The 21,492-nt window shown below is 46.4% G+C and overlaps 1 protein-coding gene across 1 annotated transcript in view; it reads left to right on the top strand.

Moving 5' to 3' along the window:
- Positions 1-21,492, top strand: part of PARD6G (par-6 family cell polarity regulator gamma) — a 91,566-nt gene that overhangs the window by 16,250 nt on the left and 53,824 nt on the right. Inside the window, exon 2 of the mRNA XM_042910484.1 lies at positions 9,459-9,681. Coding sequence (XP_042766418.1) covers positions 9,459-9,681 — 223 coding nt within the window. The remainder of the gene's footprint in view (positions 1-9,458; positions 9,682-21,492) is intronic.

The raw sequence follows: 21,492 nt of genomic DNA, 5'->3' as shown, positions 1-21,492 counted from the left end.
CTCCACATGGCACCTCAACTGTCATACCAGATACTAGACCTCGATTTTCCTCTTTTCTAGGCTTGAGATTAAAAATGGTGTATGTGCATCTCCTGCCCCCACAAAACTGTTAGAAATACAAACGTGTGAGCTTTTAATCCTCAAGTGATAGAAACAGTGATTAATTGCCTCCCCGACAATCTTCGCAGCATGTGGGGACATCACGTGGGGTTCAAGCCCTGAGTTCCCTCTCTAGCTAGAAAGACACTGTGTGAAGCGGCCTAGATGAGAAGAAAGTGCTAGGTTTGATTTCCTTCTCTTCTCTTTGACTTTAGCCCTCACAGAGGGGATGACCTTGTGCCACCTTGTGCCAGAGCTGCTTCTTAATCATCAGAAATGTGCCATCTTAGGGGCACCTGGGGGGCTCAGTCGGTTAAGTGTCAGACTCTTGGGTTTCAGCTCAGGTCATGTTCTCACGCCTTTGTGAGTTCAAGTGCACTGAGAGTGCAGAGCCTACTTAGGGTTCTCTCTCTTTCCCTCTGTCTCTGCCTCTCCCCTGCTCACAGTCTCCTCTCTCTTCCTCTCTCTCTCTGAAAATAAATAAATAAACTTAAAAAACATTTTTTTAATGTGACATTTTAGAGTTTTTAAGTAAATGTTACCTGAGTGAGTGTAAGAGGAAATCTGGGAACCATGTTTTCAGTGGTAGGAAGAATGGTTTTTTCGGTTAGCTTGGAGTGGCAGCAGCTTAGCGCTGCCCATGTAGAAAAGGATCAGAGTCAAGAAATGGAGTCTTATTTCCAACGTGGAATCAAGGATTTGTGTGGCCTTGGGCAAATCTCTCACCTTCTCTGAGACCCTCAGTGTGAACTCTTGGAAGGGCACTTCCCATGGGGAAGCTTAGGACTTAATTGTGTGCATGAAGACAGCTAACCCAAACAAGCCTTTTGTGCCCTGCAGTGTCCTACACAAAATAGATTTTTTTTTTAAACATATGGGTAAGTGTAGAAAGACCTCATTATGTATCAAGAAAAAATTTTTTACATTTTTAATATTTTTAACCTGGAAAATAAGAAATAATCATGTTAGTGGTAACAGATTATCCTTGGAGTCACATGACATTGATTGATGAAAATAGATTTGTATTGCCAGAGCCTTGGGACTCCAGAAATATCATTCATATAAAGTTTTAGTTTCTGAATTGGACAAGAGGGACTGAGAGCCTTTTGCAGTTTGGGGCCAGGGTGGAGATGGGTGTGAGGGAAGGCAAGTTCTACCCTGCTCAGAGTGCCTGCCCTCTGTCCTTACCAGTTCAACACTGTGGACCAACTTGAACTGGAAAAGCTTGCCCTACCAGCTTGGACTAAGTCTCACGACCCAGCAGTAATGACAGGCACGGGGGCGGGGGGGGGGGGGGGGGGTCCCTGGGGGGTTCCCTGAGTTCTTAAGTCTTTATCTTATAAATTGATGTGTGCTGACAACAGATGCTTGGACACTTGGTCCTTCAGCATTTCCCGTATGCCTAGAGCAAAAGCAGAGCCTCCATTGTATTTGGCCAGTGTCACTCTCTGGGGTTTCCAAGTTTCTGAATACAGCTTCCAATCAGTCTTCAGTCGGCTATTTTAGAAAATTATTCTTTGAGGTGAAACCTTTTTAAAAAATAACAGCTCTGTAAGCTATAATTCATGTGAAATAAAATTCACAACTTTAAAGTACACATTCAGTGGTTTTTAGTATATTCACAGACTTGTGCAATCATTACCACTACCTAATTTTAAAGTATTTTCTTCACCCCAAAAATAAACCTCCTACCTCTTAGCAGCCGTTCTCAATTCCTTCCTGTCCCCAGTCCCTGGTAACCACTAGTCTGTTTTCTCTGTGAATCTGCCTATTCCATACATTTCATACAAATACATCATACAGTACGTGGTCTTGTGTATCTGGCATCCTTCACTTAGCATGTTTTCAAGGTTCATCTTTGTTGTAGCATGTATCAATACTTCATTCTGGGGGACAACACAGGCCCGTTCCACTCACAAGAGCTTGGCACTATCCAGGGAAAGCCAGAGGCCCCACACACAGTGTTGCCACTTTGGACCTTAGTCTGGCTATGGGGTCAGTGTGCCTGATGGAGACCAAGTACACGCTGCCAGCAACTACAAATGTTGGAAGCAGGAAAATAAGCTGCCTCTGTAGTTGTCTCTTAATCAGAAGAAACAAATTACAAACAGGCAAAAGTATACTTTTCTGCCATTTACATATACCTCTGTAGTTACATTTAACAGTACTATTTATTCCAGTTAATATATAGTGGTCTTTTATTTCAGCCTCAAGGATAGCTTTAATATTTCTTGTAAGGCAGGCCTGCTGGTAACAGTTCTCCCAGTTTTTGTTTATTTTGGACTGTCTTGTTTCTCCATTTTTTGAAGGATAGTTGTGCTGGATATAGAATTTTCAGTTGACATTGTGCCCCCAAACATGTTACCCCACAGCATTTTAGCCTCCGTGATTTCAGATAAGAAGTCAGTTTTTCATATCATTGCAGATCTTTTATATAGGATGAATTGTTTTTCTTCTTTTAAGATTCTCTCTTTGGCTTTGGGTTTTACAGTTTGACTAGGATGCATCTAGTTGTGTATCTCATTGAGTTTATGTTAATTGTAGTTTGTTGAACTTTTGGATATGTAGTTAAATTCATTACATTTGGGAAGTTTATACACATTGTTTCTCCAAATATTCTTTCTGCTTTTTTCTCTCTCCTGCTCTGGGACTTCCAGCTGTGTTTCTTTGGATGCATGGTAATACGCCACAGGTCTCTGAGGCTCTGCTCATTTTTCTTCATTCTTTTTTCTTTCTGCTGCTTAGACTATACAGTCTCAATTGACCTATCCTTGTATTTTCCGATTCTTTCTTTGACCACCTCTGATTTTCTGTTGAGTCCCTCTAGGACATTTTTACTGTAGTTATTATATTCTTCAACTCTAGAATCTCAATCTGATTCTTTTTTTAAAAATGATTTCCAGGGCGCCTGGGTGGCTCAGTCAGTTGAGTGTCCGACTTCAGCTCAGGTCACGATCTCACGGTTCCTGGGTTCGAGCCCCACATCAGGCTCTGTGCTAACAGCTCGGAGCCTAAAACCTGCTTCGGATTCTGTGTCTCCCTCTCTCTCTGCCCCTCCCCCACTCACGCTCTATCTCCCTCTCTCTCTCAAAAATAAGTAAACATTAAAAAAAATTTTTTTAATTTCCATCTCTTTGTTTTTATTCTGTGTTTGGTTAGACATTGCTTTCATGATTTCCTTCAGATCTTTAGACTTGGTTTCCTTCACTTATTTGAACATAATTATAATAGCTGATCTAAAATCTTTGTCTCGTAAGTGCAGCATCTGGGCCCTTCATTGGCTGCTTATTTTCCTCTGCATGGAGGCCATTTTTTTTCTGTTTCTTGATATATCTCATAAATTTGCTGAAAACTAGACATTTTTTTTTTAATGTTTATTTCTTTGCTGCTTTTTGTTTGTTTAGTGACTTTCCTGGACAAATTCTGTAAAGTGTATTATTTGTTATGTGCGACCACTGTTAACTTCATGGTCATCTGGTAATTGCACAGAGATTTCCTTTCGTGAGCTCAACCAGTAGGTCCCCCAGCCTCTGCTCGAGGCTCTATGTGTGTGTCAGTTCCAGCTGCTTAGGCTCCACTTTAGCCTTCACTTCCTGACTCACAGAATCCCAGGTCAACCAGATAGAGATTATATAGCCTTCTTGGGTCTCTCCTGATCACGCACACAGCACTGCATGTGTGTGTGGCCTGTGTTTGTAGGAATTTCAGAGCTTTTCCCAGCCTCCTGTGGGTATCTTATTCCCCTCCATTTCTTTCACTGTGGTAAAATACACATGACGTAAAATTTGCCACTTAACCATTTTACGCGTGCTGTTCAGTGTCACTAAGTACATTCACACGGTTGTGCAGCTGCCGCCCCCCCCCCCCATATCCAGAACTCTTTTCGTCTTGTAAAACCAAAAGTCTGTCAGTTAAGCAATAACTTCCCAGTTCCTTGCAACTACCGCCTGCTTTCTGTCTCCATGATCTGATGGCTCCCGGGACCTCCTACACGTGGAACCACACAGCGTTCACCCTTCTGCTGCTGCCTCGTTTCACACAGCACGGTGCTCCAGCTTCGTGCATGTTGCAGCAGGTGAAAGAACACCCTTCTGTTTTAAGGCTGAATGACACTCCATTGTATGGATATATACCAGTTGTACTTAGGAGTTCTCTGTATATTCTGAGTATTATCCCTTTTTGCAGGCTGTCGTACTCTGTGGATAGTGTCTTCTGATGCACAAAAGGTAGTTTTCATTAAGTCCGATGTCTGTTTTTTCTTTTGTTACCTGTGCCTTTGGTGTCATATCCAGTAAATCACTACCAAACCCAGTGTCCTGAAGCTTTTGCACTATGTTTTTATTTAAGAATTCTGTAGTTTCAGGTTTTACATTTAGGTCATTTATCCATTTTGAGTGACTTTTGGTAATGGTGTTGTTACGTAAGAATCCAACTTCAGTATGATAAAAGCATTTTATTTAAATATATATATTAGCATGGGGTACTGACTTTATATTTTTACTTCCCTTTATATCAGATTAAACAAGTTTCCTCTAAATGTAGACACGATTCGTTGGCATATAATTCTTGGTGTACTTACCAGAAATTGAAAAAGTGGTTCCAAGGATTGGGCAGTAAATCTTGCAAGTCCAGTGGTTTCCAAGACTTTGCTTTCAACAGCGTTGAAAGTTGTCCTAATTGTCAGCTAATAGATTATTAAAAATATTGTTAATGATAGACCACTCTATGATTATTTATTTTTGGCACACTACTTGGTAAGAGTCACAGAGCTGAGGTCTGGCATGCCTTCTGAGCCCTCAGTCCCATCAATTTACATTCACAGGGAGGAGAAGGAGCAAAAGAGCCAATGTTACTCTGACCTCATTTAGCAAAAACACTCCTCGTGAAAGATTTTTTAGGTGTTTACTTTGGATGGTTAATAATTATTTATGAAAATGTGTAACTCTGTTTCAATCATGATTTAATCATTGTAATGACTTAGGCTACAAACTTTTTACTGTAAAAAATCTATTTATTTTATGTTACTGTATAGTTTTGGTCCATAACCCAGACATTAAGTTCACCATCATAGCCAGTTTCTGAGCACACAGTTCACAGTATACAGTTTACATTCACCGTTGTGCATACCGTCCAGTACTCTTTCCATCTTGCAAAATTAAAACTCCATACCACTGACACAAATACAGAAATATTCTCCACAAATAGAGCCTTGTGGCCATGTGAAAAAGAATGTTTAATTCAATTTATCTGATTTTCTTGCATAGAAGAGTGGTAGGGTACTCCAGCATAAATTATTATGATAAAATACTAGGCTTCAGTCCTCTTGGAGCAGTGTGATAGAAACAAGGGACCAAACAAAAAAAGCCCATGTGGAATTTCTGATTGTTACAAAAGAGTTGGTTATTCTATTTTAAAATGCATGATGGTAACATCATATCACTATGGCATTTAGCTTTCATTGACTGTATTTAAAAGATCATCTGATAAAATATTTATTTTTAAAAGAAATACAGTATGCTGGAAATTATATCCCTTGCAACCATTTATTTTTGTTATGAAAAATTTAGATGCTAACTTAAAAATATGTTATCCTTTTTATAGTGGTAGTTTTTCAGAATTCCTTAGGAGGTATGTGACATTTGAAGACCACTGCATTAGTACATAGGGATCCCTATGCAAATGCCTGAACCAACTTTAAAGTTTTCTGGAGACCACCCTGAAATGCCGAGCCTCGCTATAGGAGTTTGTTCCCGCGGCAAGGCTCATGACAAGGTAGTGACGGCTGAGCGTCAGACACTCGCCTGCTGTCCCACATTCAAACCTGCAGAACTCCACAAAGGAAGGTGTCTGTTTGGGAGGCTGTCTCCTCAGTCCAGAACAGGTACAACTTCAAAGCTAAGTGCTCACTAAGGAAAGTTTTAAGAAAAACTGACATTATGGCACCTGCCCTAGGTTGGCAGGCAAGTTAGACAGCGGCCTCAATCTACCTTTTCCTCCTGTGCCCTGCTCACAGCCGTAACATTTCCCCTTAGAAGGACCCAGATCCACAGAGTAAAGCAACCCACAGAATGAGAGTGTTTCAAATTATATATTTGATCGGGGAATGAGCCAGTTACAGAAAGACAAAAACGGATGATTCCACTCATATGAAGTACTTAGAGGAGTCATATTCATACAGACCGGCAGGTAGGTGGTGTCACCAGGGTCTGGGGGAGGGGCTGGGAGTCCGTGTTTAATGGGGACGGACTCAGTTGCACAAGATACGAAGACACATGGATGGGGACAGCTGCTCAGCAGTGTGAACGTATTACTGCCACTGAACTCTGCACTTAAGTAATGGTGAAGATGGTAAACTTTAGGGGCACCTGGGTGGCTGAGTCCGTCAAGCATCTGACTTCGACTCAGGTCACGATCTCACGGTTTGTGAGGTGGAGCCCCACATCCAGCTCTGTGCTGGCGGCTCAGAGCCTGGAGTCTGCTTCGGATTCTGTGTCTCTCTTGTTGTCTGCCCTTCCCCTGCTTGCACTCTGTCTCTCTCTCTCTCAAAAATAAAAAAAATTTAAAATGTTTTAATGGTAAACTTTATGTTATGTGTATTTTGCATAATAAAAAAAATTAGGAAAAATGCTAATATCCCATTTCATACCTCTTTTTGCCAAACTTTGGGACTCATTCAACGTAAGAAGCATTGTTCACCATACTGCTGGATGGATTAACAAAGTCAGCCTCATTATCAAATACAAATCAGACTTGCTTTCTGTCAGGAAGCAGTCTGCATTCATTTTCATTTCCAATCCACACGTTAAGACGTATTTTGAAGAAGGGGCACCTGGGTGGCTCAGGTCATGATCCCAGGGTCCTCTTCGTGAGCCCCGTGTCGGGCTCCATGTGGAGCCTGCTTAAGATTCTCTCTCAGTCTCCCTCTGCCCTCTCCTCTGCTCACTCACTCTTTCTCTCTCTCTAAAAAAAAGTTTAAAAAAAATTATAAAGACGTATTTTGAAGAAAACCACTAAAAGATTGGAGAAACAAATTAGATTAACCTTAGATTGACTGCCAAATGCAGGAGGGACTTGGCCCAGCATGGGCTGTTTCTCACTGCTCACCTAGGATGTGGCCTAATCCAGGGGGAGTGAGTCAGGAGAGGCAGCCGGTGTCCCTTAAATCAGAGTGAGTGCGTGGTGTCCGGTTTGGGGGAAGAATCAAGAACCGCACATGAAACTCAGAGGCATACGCTGATTTCATTGGACACCATTGAACTCTCCTTATGTGCTTAATGAAAAGAGGGTGCATACTGATAAGAACTAATTGCTCTGGAAGTTAGCTTGTATTAGATCTGAGATGGGAGAGATGACGGCTATTGTTGAAATAAATATTCATGATGTGACGACATAACCGAATCTGAAAAAAGATCACATTAAACTAATGTAGGCTTGAACTCTTGTGTCTTCAAAAGTTTTGTGGCCCCAGGATGTGTGTGAGAGATTGTGTGCTGCTCACCCTGGGCCAGCCAATGGTGCATGCTGGGATAAATATGGAGAAGAGGAGGAATGCTGACCTTTCAGCAATGCGGGAAGGATTTCTCGGTTTGCTGTGCTGTGTTCACAGGCCCCATCTCAAGGTGGGCACCTCTGACAGCGGCAGAGCGGCGGGGGAGAGCCTTGCCGCGTGGCCCTCTGTGCTGAGCCCGGAGCCCCTCCTCCCCTGACCCAGTACGTGGGAGGAGGCCTTAGGGGTTGTGCTTGCCCATCGAAGGTGGCTTTTCTTGAACCAGTATTTCGGAAAGTCCCACTGTCCTGCGTGCTGAAGTATTTTATTCCTGGGGCAATGCGGGATGGGTGAGAGGTTTGTTTTGTTTTTTAAAAAGGGAAATGGAACAGCAGACTCTGGTTCTCAGAGATCTGTGGCCACGGAGATTTGGAGACTGATTCCCTTAAAACCAGTGGTTTTATGGTGTGGTCCCCAGCCCAAGGGCATCAGCTTCTCCTGGGAACTTGTTAAAAATGCAAATTATGGGGCCCGCTCTCCAGATCAGCCCAGTCCAGACCTCTAGGGGCCTCCAGGTGATTCTGATGCCTGCCCACTTTGAGAACCACACAAACCCATATGGTTTGAGTTGATTTGCCCTTGACTAGTTGACATAATGTCTAGATGATGTAATGACTCGTATTGTGTAAACATTAGACATTTCATTTTTGTGTATTTTGGAACCACTATAATTAGTTTTCAGTTGTGTTGAAGAGCACTGAATCTGTGCTGCCTGATGAATAAAGGTCTGTATTGCCAAGCGAGGGACAACAGCATGTCCTAATCCAGAAACCCTCAGGCCAAACAGAGGTGGTGTCCTCGGATCCCAGGATGGTTCAGCCCGTGGGAGGTGACCTAGGGTCCTTTCCTGGCAGAGAACTGTGTGGGCACCTGAGCCAGGGCCAGGGACTGTCAGGAAAGTTGGGCCCTGGGTATCTCCCAGAGCAGGCAGAGTGAGTACCGTCTGTTGAGAGAGGAACCTGCTCTGTGTTTTGGGCGGGACCAGGGCCCACGTTCGTGTCTCCCTGAGATTTGTGAAGCCTTCTTTTTACCACAGTCCTTCCTTCTTTCACTTTTGCTTCCACTTTTGATCCTTCGGTCTTTTAAAAATACAAATCAGAGGCCCCTAGGTGGCTCAGTCCGTTAAGCATCTGACTCTTGATATTTGCTCAGGTCATGATCTCGCGTGGGGCTCTGCACTGACAGCACAGAGCCTGCCTGGGATTCCCTCTCTCTTGCGCTCTCTCTGTCTGCCCCCCTGTCGCTCCTACGTTTGCTTTCTCTCATTCCCTCTGTCTCTCAGTAAATACATAAAATTTTTTTAAAAATCAAATGCAAATCATATCAAATCAGTTCCTTGCTTAAAATTGAAATTGTTCCAGGACCACCCATTGCCCTCAGGAAAAATACAGAGCGTTCAGCTGGCCTTGCTTCCCTCCTGCCCATGAGTGTTTGCCCCTATCTCGGGGCTGTGCGGACACCGCAAGCTGAGCCTGGACAGCCACCCCAGGTGAAGGCCCTCACTAAGCACAGGCTCCTGTTTCAATCTCGTCCACCATACTCCTAATACTTTTTGACCTTGCTTTTTCTTCAGTAGCCTCAGCTCCAGCACCTGTCCTGTCCAGGACACAGGTCAGCGTTGAGTGAACTGATCCCCCACACTCCTGTCTCCCCTTTCCTTGTGTGTTTGCAGAAGCTCTATGAGGACAGGGACACAGTTCGCCGCTGTGTCCGGGCCTCACGGAGGCTCAGGACGCGCTTGGCATGACGTGAACAAGCCTTATTTCCCGTCCTTTCCCTGCTACTTATGTCCCCCCTGTCTCTTGCATTGTAGTTTGGGGCTGAGTTCCGGAGATTTTCCTTAGACCGTCAAAAGCCAGGGAAGTTTGAAGACTTCTACAACCTGGTGGTTCACACGCACCACATCTCCAACACAGACGTGACCATTGGCTATGCAGATGTGCACGGCGACCTGCTGCCCATCAACAACGATGACAACTTCTGCAAGGCGGTCTCGAGCGCCAACCCCCTGCTCAGGGTCTTCATCCAGAAACGAGGTACCGGGGGCCACTGCACCCATTTCAAACATGCAGTTTTCGGTTTTGTCTGTTGCTACAGAGCCATGCGTTCTCTTTTCTAGCCTGTGGTAGAAAAGAAGGTAACGTGTGTTTGGTCAACACCAGTTTATTAGAAAGTCTTCAAAATTTTAAATGCATTTTCAATCTTAAAGAGTGTTGATTTCTGATTTTTAAAGACTGAGGAAGAAATACTATTGATGCTTTCATATTTTAACTGGATGCGAGTTCGCTAACAAAACGGCATTAGCCAGTAACCCAGGAATGAAACTTGTGGTTGCTAGTGTGTGTTTTCCACTGTCTTTTTAGGATTGGAAACTTATGCTAGCTTTAAATTATAACTTTGGCTAACTTTTAGCTCTGAGGGTCTAGCTTTGCTGTAACAGTATCATTTTATGGGAAAACCGGCTGCTAACGTAGGTTAATGGTTGGGAGGGCGTGTGCCCCGCTGTTGAGTCGAAGCTGGGCCTCGTGCTGGTCTCATCTCTACACTTGGGAGAAACTTCCCATTTCCAAATAAAATACTGAAGGAAAGAGCCGCCTGCAGGGAGGCGTTTCCCGGCTGACTTGGTCGTGACTGGAACTTCTGTGCCCACAGCGAGCGCACAGACCGCCCGCAGGGGACACTTGCAGGGTGACCGCCGTGGCTCGCCGTGTTGGCTGCAGTGGCCTCAGTGGGGGCAGGAGAGCTGAGCAGAGACCGGGAGCAGCAGCCACAGTGTTCGGAACAGAAGGAGGCCGGGACGCTGGAGGCCGAGGCGTATAGCCGGGCGCCTGGTTCTGAGGGCAGGCGGTGCCTCAGTCCCTGCTGCGGCATCACGTTGTCCCAAGGGGAGAAGGCGCACGTGCGGAGAGCTCAGGGCGTGCTGGCCGCGGCTCCGCGAACATTCTCTCTTCTTGTTTGTGCTGCTGGAAGGGAACAGCGGGAGACCCGCTGACCTCACCTTCTGCCTGGGTCTCTGGCACGAGATCAGACAGCTCTGCGTCTTCAGTCCCTGCTGAGCCTGGCCGTCCCGCTGATGGCACCATCACTGCCGCGCAGTGGCTTTTGCTTCGTCCCCAGCCCTGCAGCGTTGCTCCGCTGCCTCCACGTGACCCCGGGCTCTGCCGCGTCCTCCTGCCGGCTGCTCTGGCCGCACCTGCACCCGGCTGCCCCCCGCCTGGAGCCGCCCTCTGAGAGAGGCCCGTCCTCTCTCAGACCGGGCTACCCAGTCACTTCGTGTCCCCTCGGCCCGTTCTCTGTCCTGTCACTCTGCTTCTCTGTGCCTTACTTAGCGGCCGTTCTCAGGGCTCCTTGCTGGCCATCGGGGCCACATCCCGCCGCTCCGCCCTGGCCATCCCGGGTCACAGTGCTTGCTCTCAGGGTGCGGGAGGGTGAGCAGTGGGTGCGGAGCACCGTGTAAACCGGAGATCTGCACGCGGGCTTTGTCATCCATCGGTCACAGAGGGAACGAGTGGTGTCTGTGTGGAGCTGAACTGGAGGTGCCACCGAGGGCGTGCCTTTCCCTCAAAGTGCTGCTGACACCTGGCACCCCGTGCTGTGGACCCTCTGAAGCTGAGGTGACACAGGAAGCTCCGAGGTCCGTGTGCTCACGAGTGTGTCCACTTCCCAGGGGCGACTCTGGCGGCTCTGCCTCTTTTCAGCTTGCTGGCTGAGGCCCTGTGTCCTGTCTTCATTGTTTACTTTCCCTCTGGCACTGCCCTGAGAGAAATAGCTCAAAGTTTAATTGGCCGGCTCAGGGTTTCTTCCCCCGCCCCGTAGTGTGTCACCTGCAACCCGTGCCTTTCTCTGTCACATGGCAGAGACCTCTGTCAGGGACCCCAGTTCAGACCCTGCCTCTAGCACCTTCTCGCTGACTCTGACCAGCTGATCCCTAATGTTCTGGTCTATAAAATGGGAGAGCAGCGCCTACCTCAGATAGTTGTCATACTTGGGGCACCCGGATGGCTCCGTCGGTTAAGCATTTGACTTCAGCTCGGATCGACATCTCACAGTTCATGGGTTCGAGCCCTGCGTCCGGCTCTGTGCTGACAGCTCGGAGCCTGGAGCCTGCTTCGGATCCTGTGTCTCCCTCTCTCTCTGCCCCTCCCCAACTCACACTCTGTCTGTCTGTCTCTCTCTCTTTCAAAAATAAATAAACATAAAAAATTAAAAAAAAACAAACAATAGTTGCCATACTTAAATAGGAAAGGGCTCCTGGGGTGCCTGGGTGGCTCAGTCAGCTAAGCATCCAACTCTATTTCAGCTCAGGTCATGATCTCACAGTTTGTGAGTTCGAGCCCCACGGTGGGCTCTGTGCTGACAGCTCAGAGCCTGCCTGGGACTCATTCTCTCTCCCTCTCTCTCTGTCCCTGCTGTGTGCTCTCTCTCTCTCTCTGAAAATAAGTAAAAGAAAAAAGGTACTCGTAATATTCACAAAGCTCAGCGCCTCGATTCCATCTCCGGGGAAACGGGCTCTGCTCTTGCCATGCTCAGTGGACTCTTGCTGTAAATACTGTGTCCAGGTGGGAGAGGCGGGACAACTGTGTTGCTGTGGATGGTAGGAAGCAGGAGCCGTCCTGACACCCTCCATGTTCAGGACAGACTTGCTAACTGTGAGAAAGGCAGTGCCCATCTGCAGGCAGGCCATCGCTGAGGCTACCCTGGGAGGTGACACTCAGGTCCCACGTTCTTTTCCTACAGCAGGTGTTCCAAGATGTCGGTCACAGTAATACTGTTTTCATGATTTTACTGCAGCCACCCTCACTCAGTCACTTACCTAATAACTTTCTATACCGTGGTGTATATTTTAGGAGAAAACTGTACTCCTATCACAAGTGAAGAGCCATCAGCCTTCTAACAGATGTTGAAGTAAACCCACAGTTATGTTTAGGAAACATACTTTGTCTGCCACTCATTAATCTCTTACCCCAAACCACACATGCACATCACAATGAAACTTCAGGCCAACCTCCCTTGTGAATACAGATGTGGAAACCCTTCGACAAAATACCAGGATGTGGGAATCCTATTCCCACACAGGAACTTATGCGTGACTGTTGACTGCCGCGGTGTCCATGATGGCCAAAAGGTGGAAACGCCCCAGTGTGCGCAGACCGGCGAGTGCACACAAGACGTGCGGTGGGACAGGGCTCAGTCGTAGACGGGACTGAGGGGACGCAGCTCGCGGGAACCCTGGAAGGAGGGGCAGGTGAGAGTAGCCGGGTGTGCGGGCCGCTGTCGGAGGGGTGCGTTCAGTCTGTGCTCTGAGGTGCAGAGTCTGTGTCTGCGGAGTCGCTAAAACTTATTCGTTGCCCCAAAGCAATGCTCAACGCTCGGCGGCCACTTGCAGACGCGTGGGGCAGTGGAGGGTCGGCCGCCAGTGCAGCGGGGTCCGCCTTCTCGCATCAGGTCTTCCGGCACACACGTTTCCTTGCCACAGTCTATTTACTGCCATGTTTCCCACTTTTTTGTGCTTATTCTTTTTTAATAATTGTGGCAAAATACATACAACGAAGCTTGCCACCGCTGTATACCCATCCGTCTCCACGATGCTTCTCATCCTGAAAAACCGAGTCATTCTGTCTTTTAAACCCTATCTCCCCGTTCTGCCCTCCCTCCAGCCCCTGGTGCCCACCACCCTACTTTCTACCTGTGTGATTGTGACCCCTCTAGGAGCCTCCTGGAAGTGGATTCCTGCAGTATTTGTGACTGGTTCGTTTCACTGAGCGTTATGTCCTCAAGGTTCTTCTCAGGGGAGAGACTGCCAGCATTTCCTTCCTTTTCCAGGTTGAATGATATTCCATTTGAATAGGCCACATTTTGTTCATCATTCACCCACCAGTGGACATCTGGGTTTCTTCCATGTTTTAGCTGCTGTGAACATGAGACAAACATCTCTTTGAGACCCTGTTTTCAATTCTTTTGGGTATAGACTCTGTAGTGTAAATATTGCTGCTTCACATGGTAGTTCTACTCTTAAGTGTTTGAGAAACCGTCATACTGTTTTCCACAGCAGCCGCACCATTTTGCATTCCCACCAACAGCGCACAGGGTCCCAGTTTTTCCACACCCTCACCAGCACCTGTTTTCTGGTTCTTTAAAAGTAGCCATCACAATGGGTGTGAGGTGGGATCTCCTACTCTTGATTTGCAAGTCCCTAATCCTTAGGGATGTTGGTGTTTGCAGTGCTTCATGGGCACTTGTACGTCTTCTTTGGAGAGACATCTGTTCAGGTCCTTTGCCCATTTTTGCACAAGGTTGCCTTTGGTTGTTGAGTTTCAGGGGCTCTTTTTGTTGTGGATGTTAATCCCTTGTCAGATATGGACTCGCAAATATTTTCTCTCGTTCTGTAGGTTGCCTTTATACTCTGCACATTGTCTTTTGATGTACAAAATTTCTAATTTGGAACAAAGTCAAATTTGTCTATTTTTTCTTTTGTGAACTGTGCCTTTTATAACTGGCCGTGTGCTGGCCTGCCCCGAGACCTTAGTTCTCGCACAGCCTCTAGTGACTGTCTCCTGTCCTGTCCTTGCGTCTGCCCTACTCCCGGGAACAAGCAGTTCTTGCAGAAAAGGTCGGTGGTCCCCACCTCCCACAGCGTTTGTCTGTCTGGGAACGTCTTGATCTCCCTCTCGCTTTGCAGCACAGTCTTGCCGGATATAGGAGTCACACGTGACGGGCCTGTCTTCGTACACTGTTTTGAATGTGTTGTGCACTTTCTCTGAAACCCAAAGTTCCTGGTGAAAAATCTGCAGATAAGCTTACTGAGGGCCCCTTGGGTGTGATGATTCCCCTCTCTCTTGGTGCTTTCAAGATTCTTGGTCTTCTGGAAGTTTGGTTACAACTTGTCTCAGAGTGGGTCTGTCTGAGTTCATCTTATTTGGAATTTGCTGAGCATCTTGGATTTTGTATTCATGTCTTTCTTAAAGTTAGGAAGATTTATAACCATTGTTTCTTCAGATATTCTCTCTGCCCCTCTCTTTTCCTTTTGAGACTCCCACAGTGTGTGTGTCGGTCCTCTTGACGATGTCCTATGGGTCCCTCAGTCTCCGTTTTCTTCATTTACTTTCTATTCCACAGTGTTGATGATTTCCACTGTCGTGTCTTCAGGTTCACTGGTATTTCTCTGTTTGTTCAAATCTGTTTTGAATCCCTCTAGTCAATTTTTCATTTCAGTTATTGTACTTTTCAGCTCCAGAATTTCTTTGGGGTTTCTTTGCTGGTTTTCTCCTTCTTTACTGATATTTCCATTTTGTTCATACTTTTTTTTCATGATTTTATCCACATCTTCTAGTTCTTTCAGCATCTTTAAGACAGTTGCTTTAAAGTCTCTCCAGTAGATCTGACACTGGGTCCTTTTTAGGGACAGATTTTGTTGAATTATCTTTTTCCTTTCAATGGGCCGAAGTCCCCTGTTTCTTTGTGTGCCTTGTGATTTGCTGAGCGCTGGACATTCAAATCTCATGATGCGGTTACTCTAGAAATCAGATTCTCCCCCTTCCCCAGGGTTTGCTGTTTTGTTGTCATCGTTCTTTTCATGGTTGCAGGCTCTGTGCCGGGGGTCAACCTGAGGTGTCCATTTAATGTCTTCCTCGGCCTTTTCTGAGCCTTTCCTTGGACATGTGCCATCACTTCCTAATTTCCCCCAAATAGGCAGCTGTTTTTCAATGTCCTAGTCTTTAACGTGTGGCTCCCGAAAGGGGAAAAGTGGAAAACAAAAGGGGGATAAGAGGGCACTTATCCCCTTGAAGTCACTCGAGCTGGAGGGGTGACAGCAATGGCCGCCAGCCTCTGAGTCCGCACCTGTGTGGTCAGAGCGTGGCCTCCTGGCGTTTGGGGGACAGGGTCCTTTTCGTCCACCTGGCTTCTGCGGGCTGCTCCAGAAACACGTGCCCGGCTGCCTGCCACATGGCTGGGGCGCGGGACGGGTAGGTGCTGCTGTGCTGCGAGCTGGAATGGACCAAAATCGACTACTTCTCCCGGACACGTGGCAGGCCTCGGGCAGAGTCCACAGTTCCAAAGCAGTCCCATCACACAGGTTCCGCCCCTGCTGTTGTCATCTGTGGGGGAGAGATTCCCGGGGCCCCTGCTCTGCCGTCTTCCCAGAATCCTCCTGTGCTTTTCTTGTGATTTCACTGTTGAAAATGACTCCATGCCTAGTGCAGGAGTGCTACTGAGTTTTCCTAAGTGCAAGAGGGATGTGATGTGCTGTACATAGAAAGTGCTCTTAGCTATGAGTTCAACATTAAGAATCAATAATATATACTAAATACATGTTTTTTTTTAATGTTTATTTATTTTTGAGAGAGAGGGTGGGGCGGGGGGGACAGAGAGAGAGGGAGTCGGGATCTGAAGTGGGCCCTCTACTGACAGTCTCTGTGGGACTGAGTCATGAGCCATGAGATCATGACCTGAGCCAAAGTCAGATGCTTAACTGACTGAGCCCCTCAAGCACCCCACTAAATATATATCTTTAAATAGAAACACATATAGCAGAAGGTTTTATGTTGCTCAGTGGATGAAAACGTTGGTCAGAGGCTCACAGGAACCTAACCGTGTATTTTCCAAATAGCCATGTTTCAGTATTCAATAATTCAATGTTCACGGAGACTTTATAGAATATAACTACCATGTATAATGAGAGTCAACTGTGTATGAGAAGTCCAAAGAGACAGAAACAGATTTGTGGTTGCTAGGGAGAGGGAGTATTGGGAGGTTAGGGTTTCTTAACTGGGCACTGAAATATTCTGTAATTCAATAGTGGTGTTGATTGCAGGCCTTTGTAAATATACTCATAACCATTGAATTGTACTCCTTAAATGGGTGAGCATTATGGTATGTAAGTTATTTTTCAATAAAGTATATCTCAGTATCTCTCTTACAAAATTAAAAAGTATGAGATTCAAACCAGAGTCTCCTGAGTCTGAGCCTTGACCTTGGGTGACGTCATCTGGGCTCATCTTTAGGCTTTATTTCCAAAATTCAGCCATTTTCAATATGTGTAAAAACTTGGAGTTTTTAATTAATTTATTTAGCATCAAAACTCCAGGCAGTGCTCAGGAACCTGCAGCTGGCCTCTATTTGGGGTCCATTGGTAAACTTATGAGGTATATAACTGGTCCTGCACAGCAGGGGTAGCAGGGCCTGCAACTTTGTTACAATAGAAATCATGGATATTCTCATATTGTATGTTCATGTGCTTATTGTGGCCAGATATTTTGAATGCTATTTACTGTAAGCACTATTTTATTATTTTTTTTTTAAGTTTATTCACTCATTTTGAGAGAGAGAGAGAGAGGGAGTAGCAGAGAGAGAGAGAGAGAGAGAGAGAAAGAGAGAATCCCAAGCAGGCTCTGGGCTGTCACCACAGAGTCCAAGGCAGGGCTCGATCCCACAAACCTCGAGATCATGATCTGAGCCAAAACCAAGAGTTGGGCACTCAACTGACTGAGCTACCCAGGTGCCCTTGTAATCGTTATTTGAAAACACTGGTATGGATTGTTATTCATTGTGTTAGTAAGAAAGCACATACAGTGTTATATCACATATTGGCTGTAGTATTTTGATCACTGTCTTCAAAGTAACTGATTTCCTTTATAAATACACGTATTTTACTTGATGCCTTTAAGAACATTATTCTGAGCAGCCATTTCCCAACACCATCTCGCCGAGGGCCCTGGGAGCGTGCAGGGTTAGGAAGCCAGTTATGGAGAGTCTGCATTTGAGAGCTCAGATGACAGGCCAGGAATGACTTGGATTTTGTCCTCCTGGGACCCAGCCAGGGACATCTTCCTTAGGATGTTAGATGGCATTTCTGCCCAGGGGGACAAAGGACCACGCCTTTGGCCTTCACACATACAGGCTTCTCTCCTTCCACATTTAGTAGACTTCTGTAGTCCTCTGTCCAGCGCCGGACCCCTGCTAAACACTGCGGGGTCTCCCCATGTATGCACAACAGACATCATCGTGCCTTTCACTTGAATGCTGTGCCCACTTAAGTAAGTTGCTGGAATCGAATTGTCCCAGGATTTGCGTAAGTGGGCCACACACCCAGCCAGTGCTGGGGAGCCAATCTTCCCTGTCTCCTGCTCACTCCCCTGGTCATCCCCAAGGATGCAGGAACATTTCAGAAAGCTGGCCCAAACCAGAGAGAATGCAGGACAAGACCAGCAAAGATACTCAAAGTATCTCTTTCTATTTTTAGCAGAATAAACAGGAAATGCAAACACTAACTTTTCACCACATATCCTTCAATAAATCCCTCCAACACCAGCTTCCCAGCCCTCTTGTTATTTAAGAGATGGGCCTTTTTGCCTCCCAGGCCCCAGCCCAGAACTGGAGGTGGAATCCTGATTGAGTATCCGTGGCTCTTCTGTCCCCAGGGTGGGTGGCCTCAGGGTGTCACAGGGGGCTTGAGAAGACTTAATTATACCACAAGATTTTCAGCACAATTAGAATGCTCTGAAGTGTTTACTTGTAAAAGAAACATAAATACTGTGCGCTTCCCCGTATCTTTTCGCTGTTCTTGGTGTCGTGGTGTCCTTCTCAGTGCCTCGAATGAACAAGAGACATATGTCTGATTTATCACAAGTTGCATGATTGGGGAGGGGGAGGGAGGGAGTTACCAGAAAAAGTAATTACGGGATGTTCTTCAAAGTAAAACATATAGAATCGCTGACAATTTGGTTACATGCACTGGAAGAATCTTAAAGTGTCAGGCTGTGTAAATCCTGCTTATAATTGCTTTTCTCAGATACTTCATTAAGTCCCAGAAGTTGTGTTCGGTTTTTAGGTTGGGGGTTCACTGCTTAGCAGGAAGCACTCAGGGTCTCTGACGTTTTAGGGTGCTACAATTCTCTTTCCTGAGACACTGCCCCGGGTTGGAGGCTGTGTGTGTTGAGGGCAGGGAAAAGCCTAGTTGTGCTGAAGTAACCTTGTCTGTGTCCCTGTGCTTGTAGGAACAGATGTAACACCCTCTGCTGTGGGAGCTTTTTCATGAGACATATTTGCTTCTTTAACTGCCACTGATTCCTGGAAGTTTGCATATTTGGAGAATTTCCTTTTTTGTTTTTTTTTTTTAATTGAAAGAAAAGGCAAACACTCTCCCGTGGCTCCACCGTGGGAACATTCAGAAAACAAAATGCCTGAAGCCCGCATTCACCCCTGGAGTGGGAGTGGAAGGGGGGAGAGAATGTGCTGATGTAGCTCATTAAAAAGAAAACAAAGCCAGAGCCACCCACCATCCAGAAGAATCCAGGGGCTGGTCCTGGGCAAACTAGCCATCTGTGCAGGCAGTCAGAAACCACGAGGTCATCGGCATCTCCTGGACACAGCTTGGTGCACCTGTGCCCCGGGGCTGCCCCTGCCCCCCAGCTGAGCCTGTGGGAGGGCGGGAAAGTGCCCCAGCCCAGTAGCACCTTGTACATGGTGGTGACATGGAGGTGGGTTTGACCCTTTTCTTGTTTGTTTCCTGGTCACATGTTTTTTTACATATTCAAGCCCAGGGTGTGTTTATAATTTGGACTCGTGCTGTTTAAAGTCCTAATATATCATAAATATATCCTGTCATTAAACTCTTTGCAAGACTTTTTGTTTTTATTTATTTTTTTAATTTATTTTTTCCCTTTTCTTTTTATTTACTTTGAGAGAGACAGGGAAAGGGAGAATCCCGAGCAGGCTCTGTGCTGACTGTGCGGAGCCCGATGTGGGGTTCAATCTCATGAAACCGTGAGATCATGACCTGAACCATAATCAAGAGTCGGACTGAGCCGCCCGGGCACCCGTGTAAGACTGTTTTTAAAAGTCTTTTCTGCTTATAACATATTTGTAAAAGAAAATTCAAACAATGTAGAAATAAACAACTCCACCACCCCCAAGGTAACCACCATTAGCATTTTGGTGACCCCTCCCAGATCACGTGGTATAGGTAAATAAGTTGGACATAGTTTTACATAAATAGGATCATAATGAACATACACTTTTAAATTAGTTTTAACTCACAGACATTGTTTTAAGCTAGTATTGTATTTTTTTACTTTTTGTAGATGTATGTAGACGCAAACTATCTTTTAATGGAGATATATAAATGTATATATAAATGTTATATCAATGTAACAAAATGTAACCAACCACTTATTTTATATTTAAAACTTTTCCAAATTTTCATTCTTACAAACTGTGTTATGCGTTTTTACTTATGTGTCCATCTGTCTCTTCTGGGTAAATTAGCCGAAATGTCTTGCTAGGTTAAAAAGCATGTGTATTTTGAGCTAAGACACTGCCAGTGGAATTCTTTTTAGGAGGGCATTAGAATGACATTTGAATGGAATCTTCTTAAACACATCTTTGAAGACTGTCCTTGTGTGGCAGGAAGACTCATGAGCCTTGAATTTGCCCTCCTGAATGCTGCAGTGAAGGCCGGTGAGGGTTTCCCCAGAAGTGGGCTGTGGGCTGCTCTCCTGTTAGGACAGCAGCCAGCTTTGGACCCTGCAAGTCTGGGACCTCAGCTGCCGCCTTATGGGCGTCTTATCCTGCTCTAAACAGCTGATATCTTACGTCCTGTGTGTAGGGAGCTCCTCTCAGCCTGGCCTTGCTGGGTGCAAGCTGCAGACCCCAGGGCTAAAGTTTAGAGTAGAGGCCGTGGTTTTTGCATGGGGACATGGTTCCTGCCGAAGCTTCCACAGAGGCCACAGAGTACTGTTTGTCTGGAGGTGACCATCTCACTGATCCTTTTCTGTCAGGGCAGAGTGGCTGGTCATATGATGAGTAACATGTTTATTTAAGCCAGTTCTCAAAGAGGACGAGGTCAAGGATTCCAGTTTGATGGGAAATAAGGCCAAGCATGGAGGCACAGCGTGGGGCTTTCTTTCAACATTGAAGCCAACAGTCCTGAGCCAAGTGATTGGTTGTCAGGCTGCCTGTGTTAGCAGGATTTCTCTTTGAAACAAATCTTTTTAAACAAAAAGCAGCATACTCCTCAGATAATGTAACAGGGCTGTGTTTCTGTTTCCAGGGTGGGTTAGGTTGTGTACCTTCGCCTATTTTTAGAAGAAAGGGATTCGTCGGCCCTTTGGATGGCCTGCCTGGTAAGCCCCACACCCTACAGCCTGAGCCTCCTGCGAGTGCCTGACTGTTTAAAAGCTGCTCAGAGCTGGGCGATCAGGTACTTCCCGTGGGAGGTGGAGCCCTGGTGCCCACCTGACCACACAGGCCTGCAGACTGGTCATTCCTCCCTGGATTCTCTGAACCCCACGCCTTCCTCAAGCACTGCGGCGAGCAAACTGGACACCGTTCCTGCCATTTGAGTCCGGTGTCTCCTGGGGGCGTGTGGGGGTACGTAGCAGAGCCCCAGAGACGGGCCTGGCCCCGCAGGGCCGTGCAGGTGGAGTTGGGTGATGGAGAGCCACGGGCAGGGTTAGCAGGGTCTCTGTGGGACCTGACGGAAGTGTCGCTGCAGGGGTCAGTTCATGGGAAGCCCGCCGCGCTGCCTTCACTGAAGCCTGGCTGGAACCACGCACTCCTGCGTGTCCTGGACCACGTGCTCTGGGAGGCAGGGCCCCACCTGTTCATCTTTGGAAGCGTCTCCCACAGTCAGGACCCAGGTTCAGTCAGGACCTGGTTGTCTGGAGTGGATGCTACTGTTTTGTTCAACATTGCCAAAGGCAGGCAGAATGAGAAATGCCAGCCCCCTTTGGGGTTGAGCTTTCTGGCCCTTGTTGGGGATGGGCAGACACAGGTGTCAGCATGGGGATTTTAGAGGGATGATCTAGCTTCTAGTACCTTCTGAAAGTCAGGTCCTTGCCAGTCCCTTT

This window comes from Panthera leo, chromosome D3 (genome assembly GCF_018350215.1).
Source record: "Panthera leo isolate Ple1 chromosome D3, P.leo_Ple1_pat1.1, whole genome shotgun sequence".
NCBI lineage: Eukaryota > Metazoa > Chordata > Mammalia > Carnivora > Felidae > Panthera > Panthera leo.
This window is presented reverse-complemented; position numbering and strand designations above follow the sequence as displayed.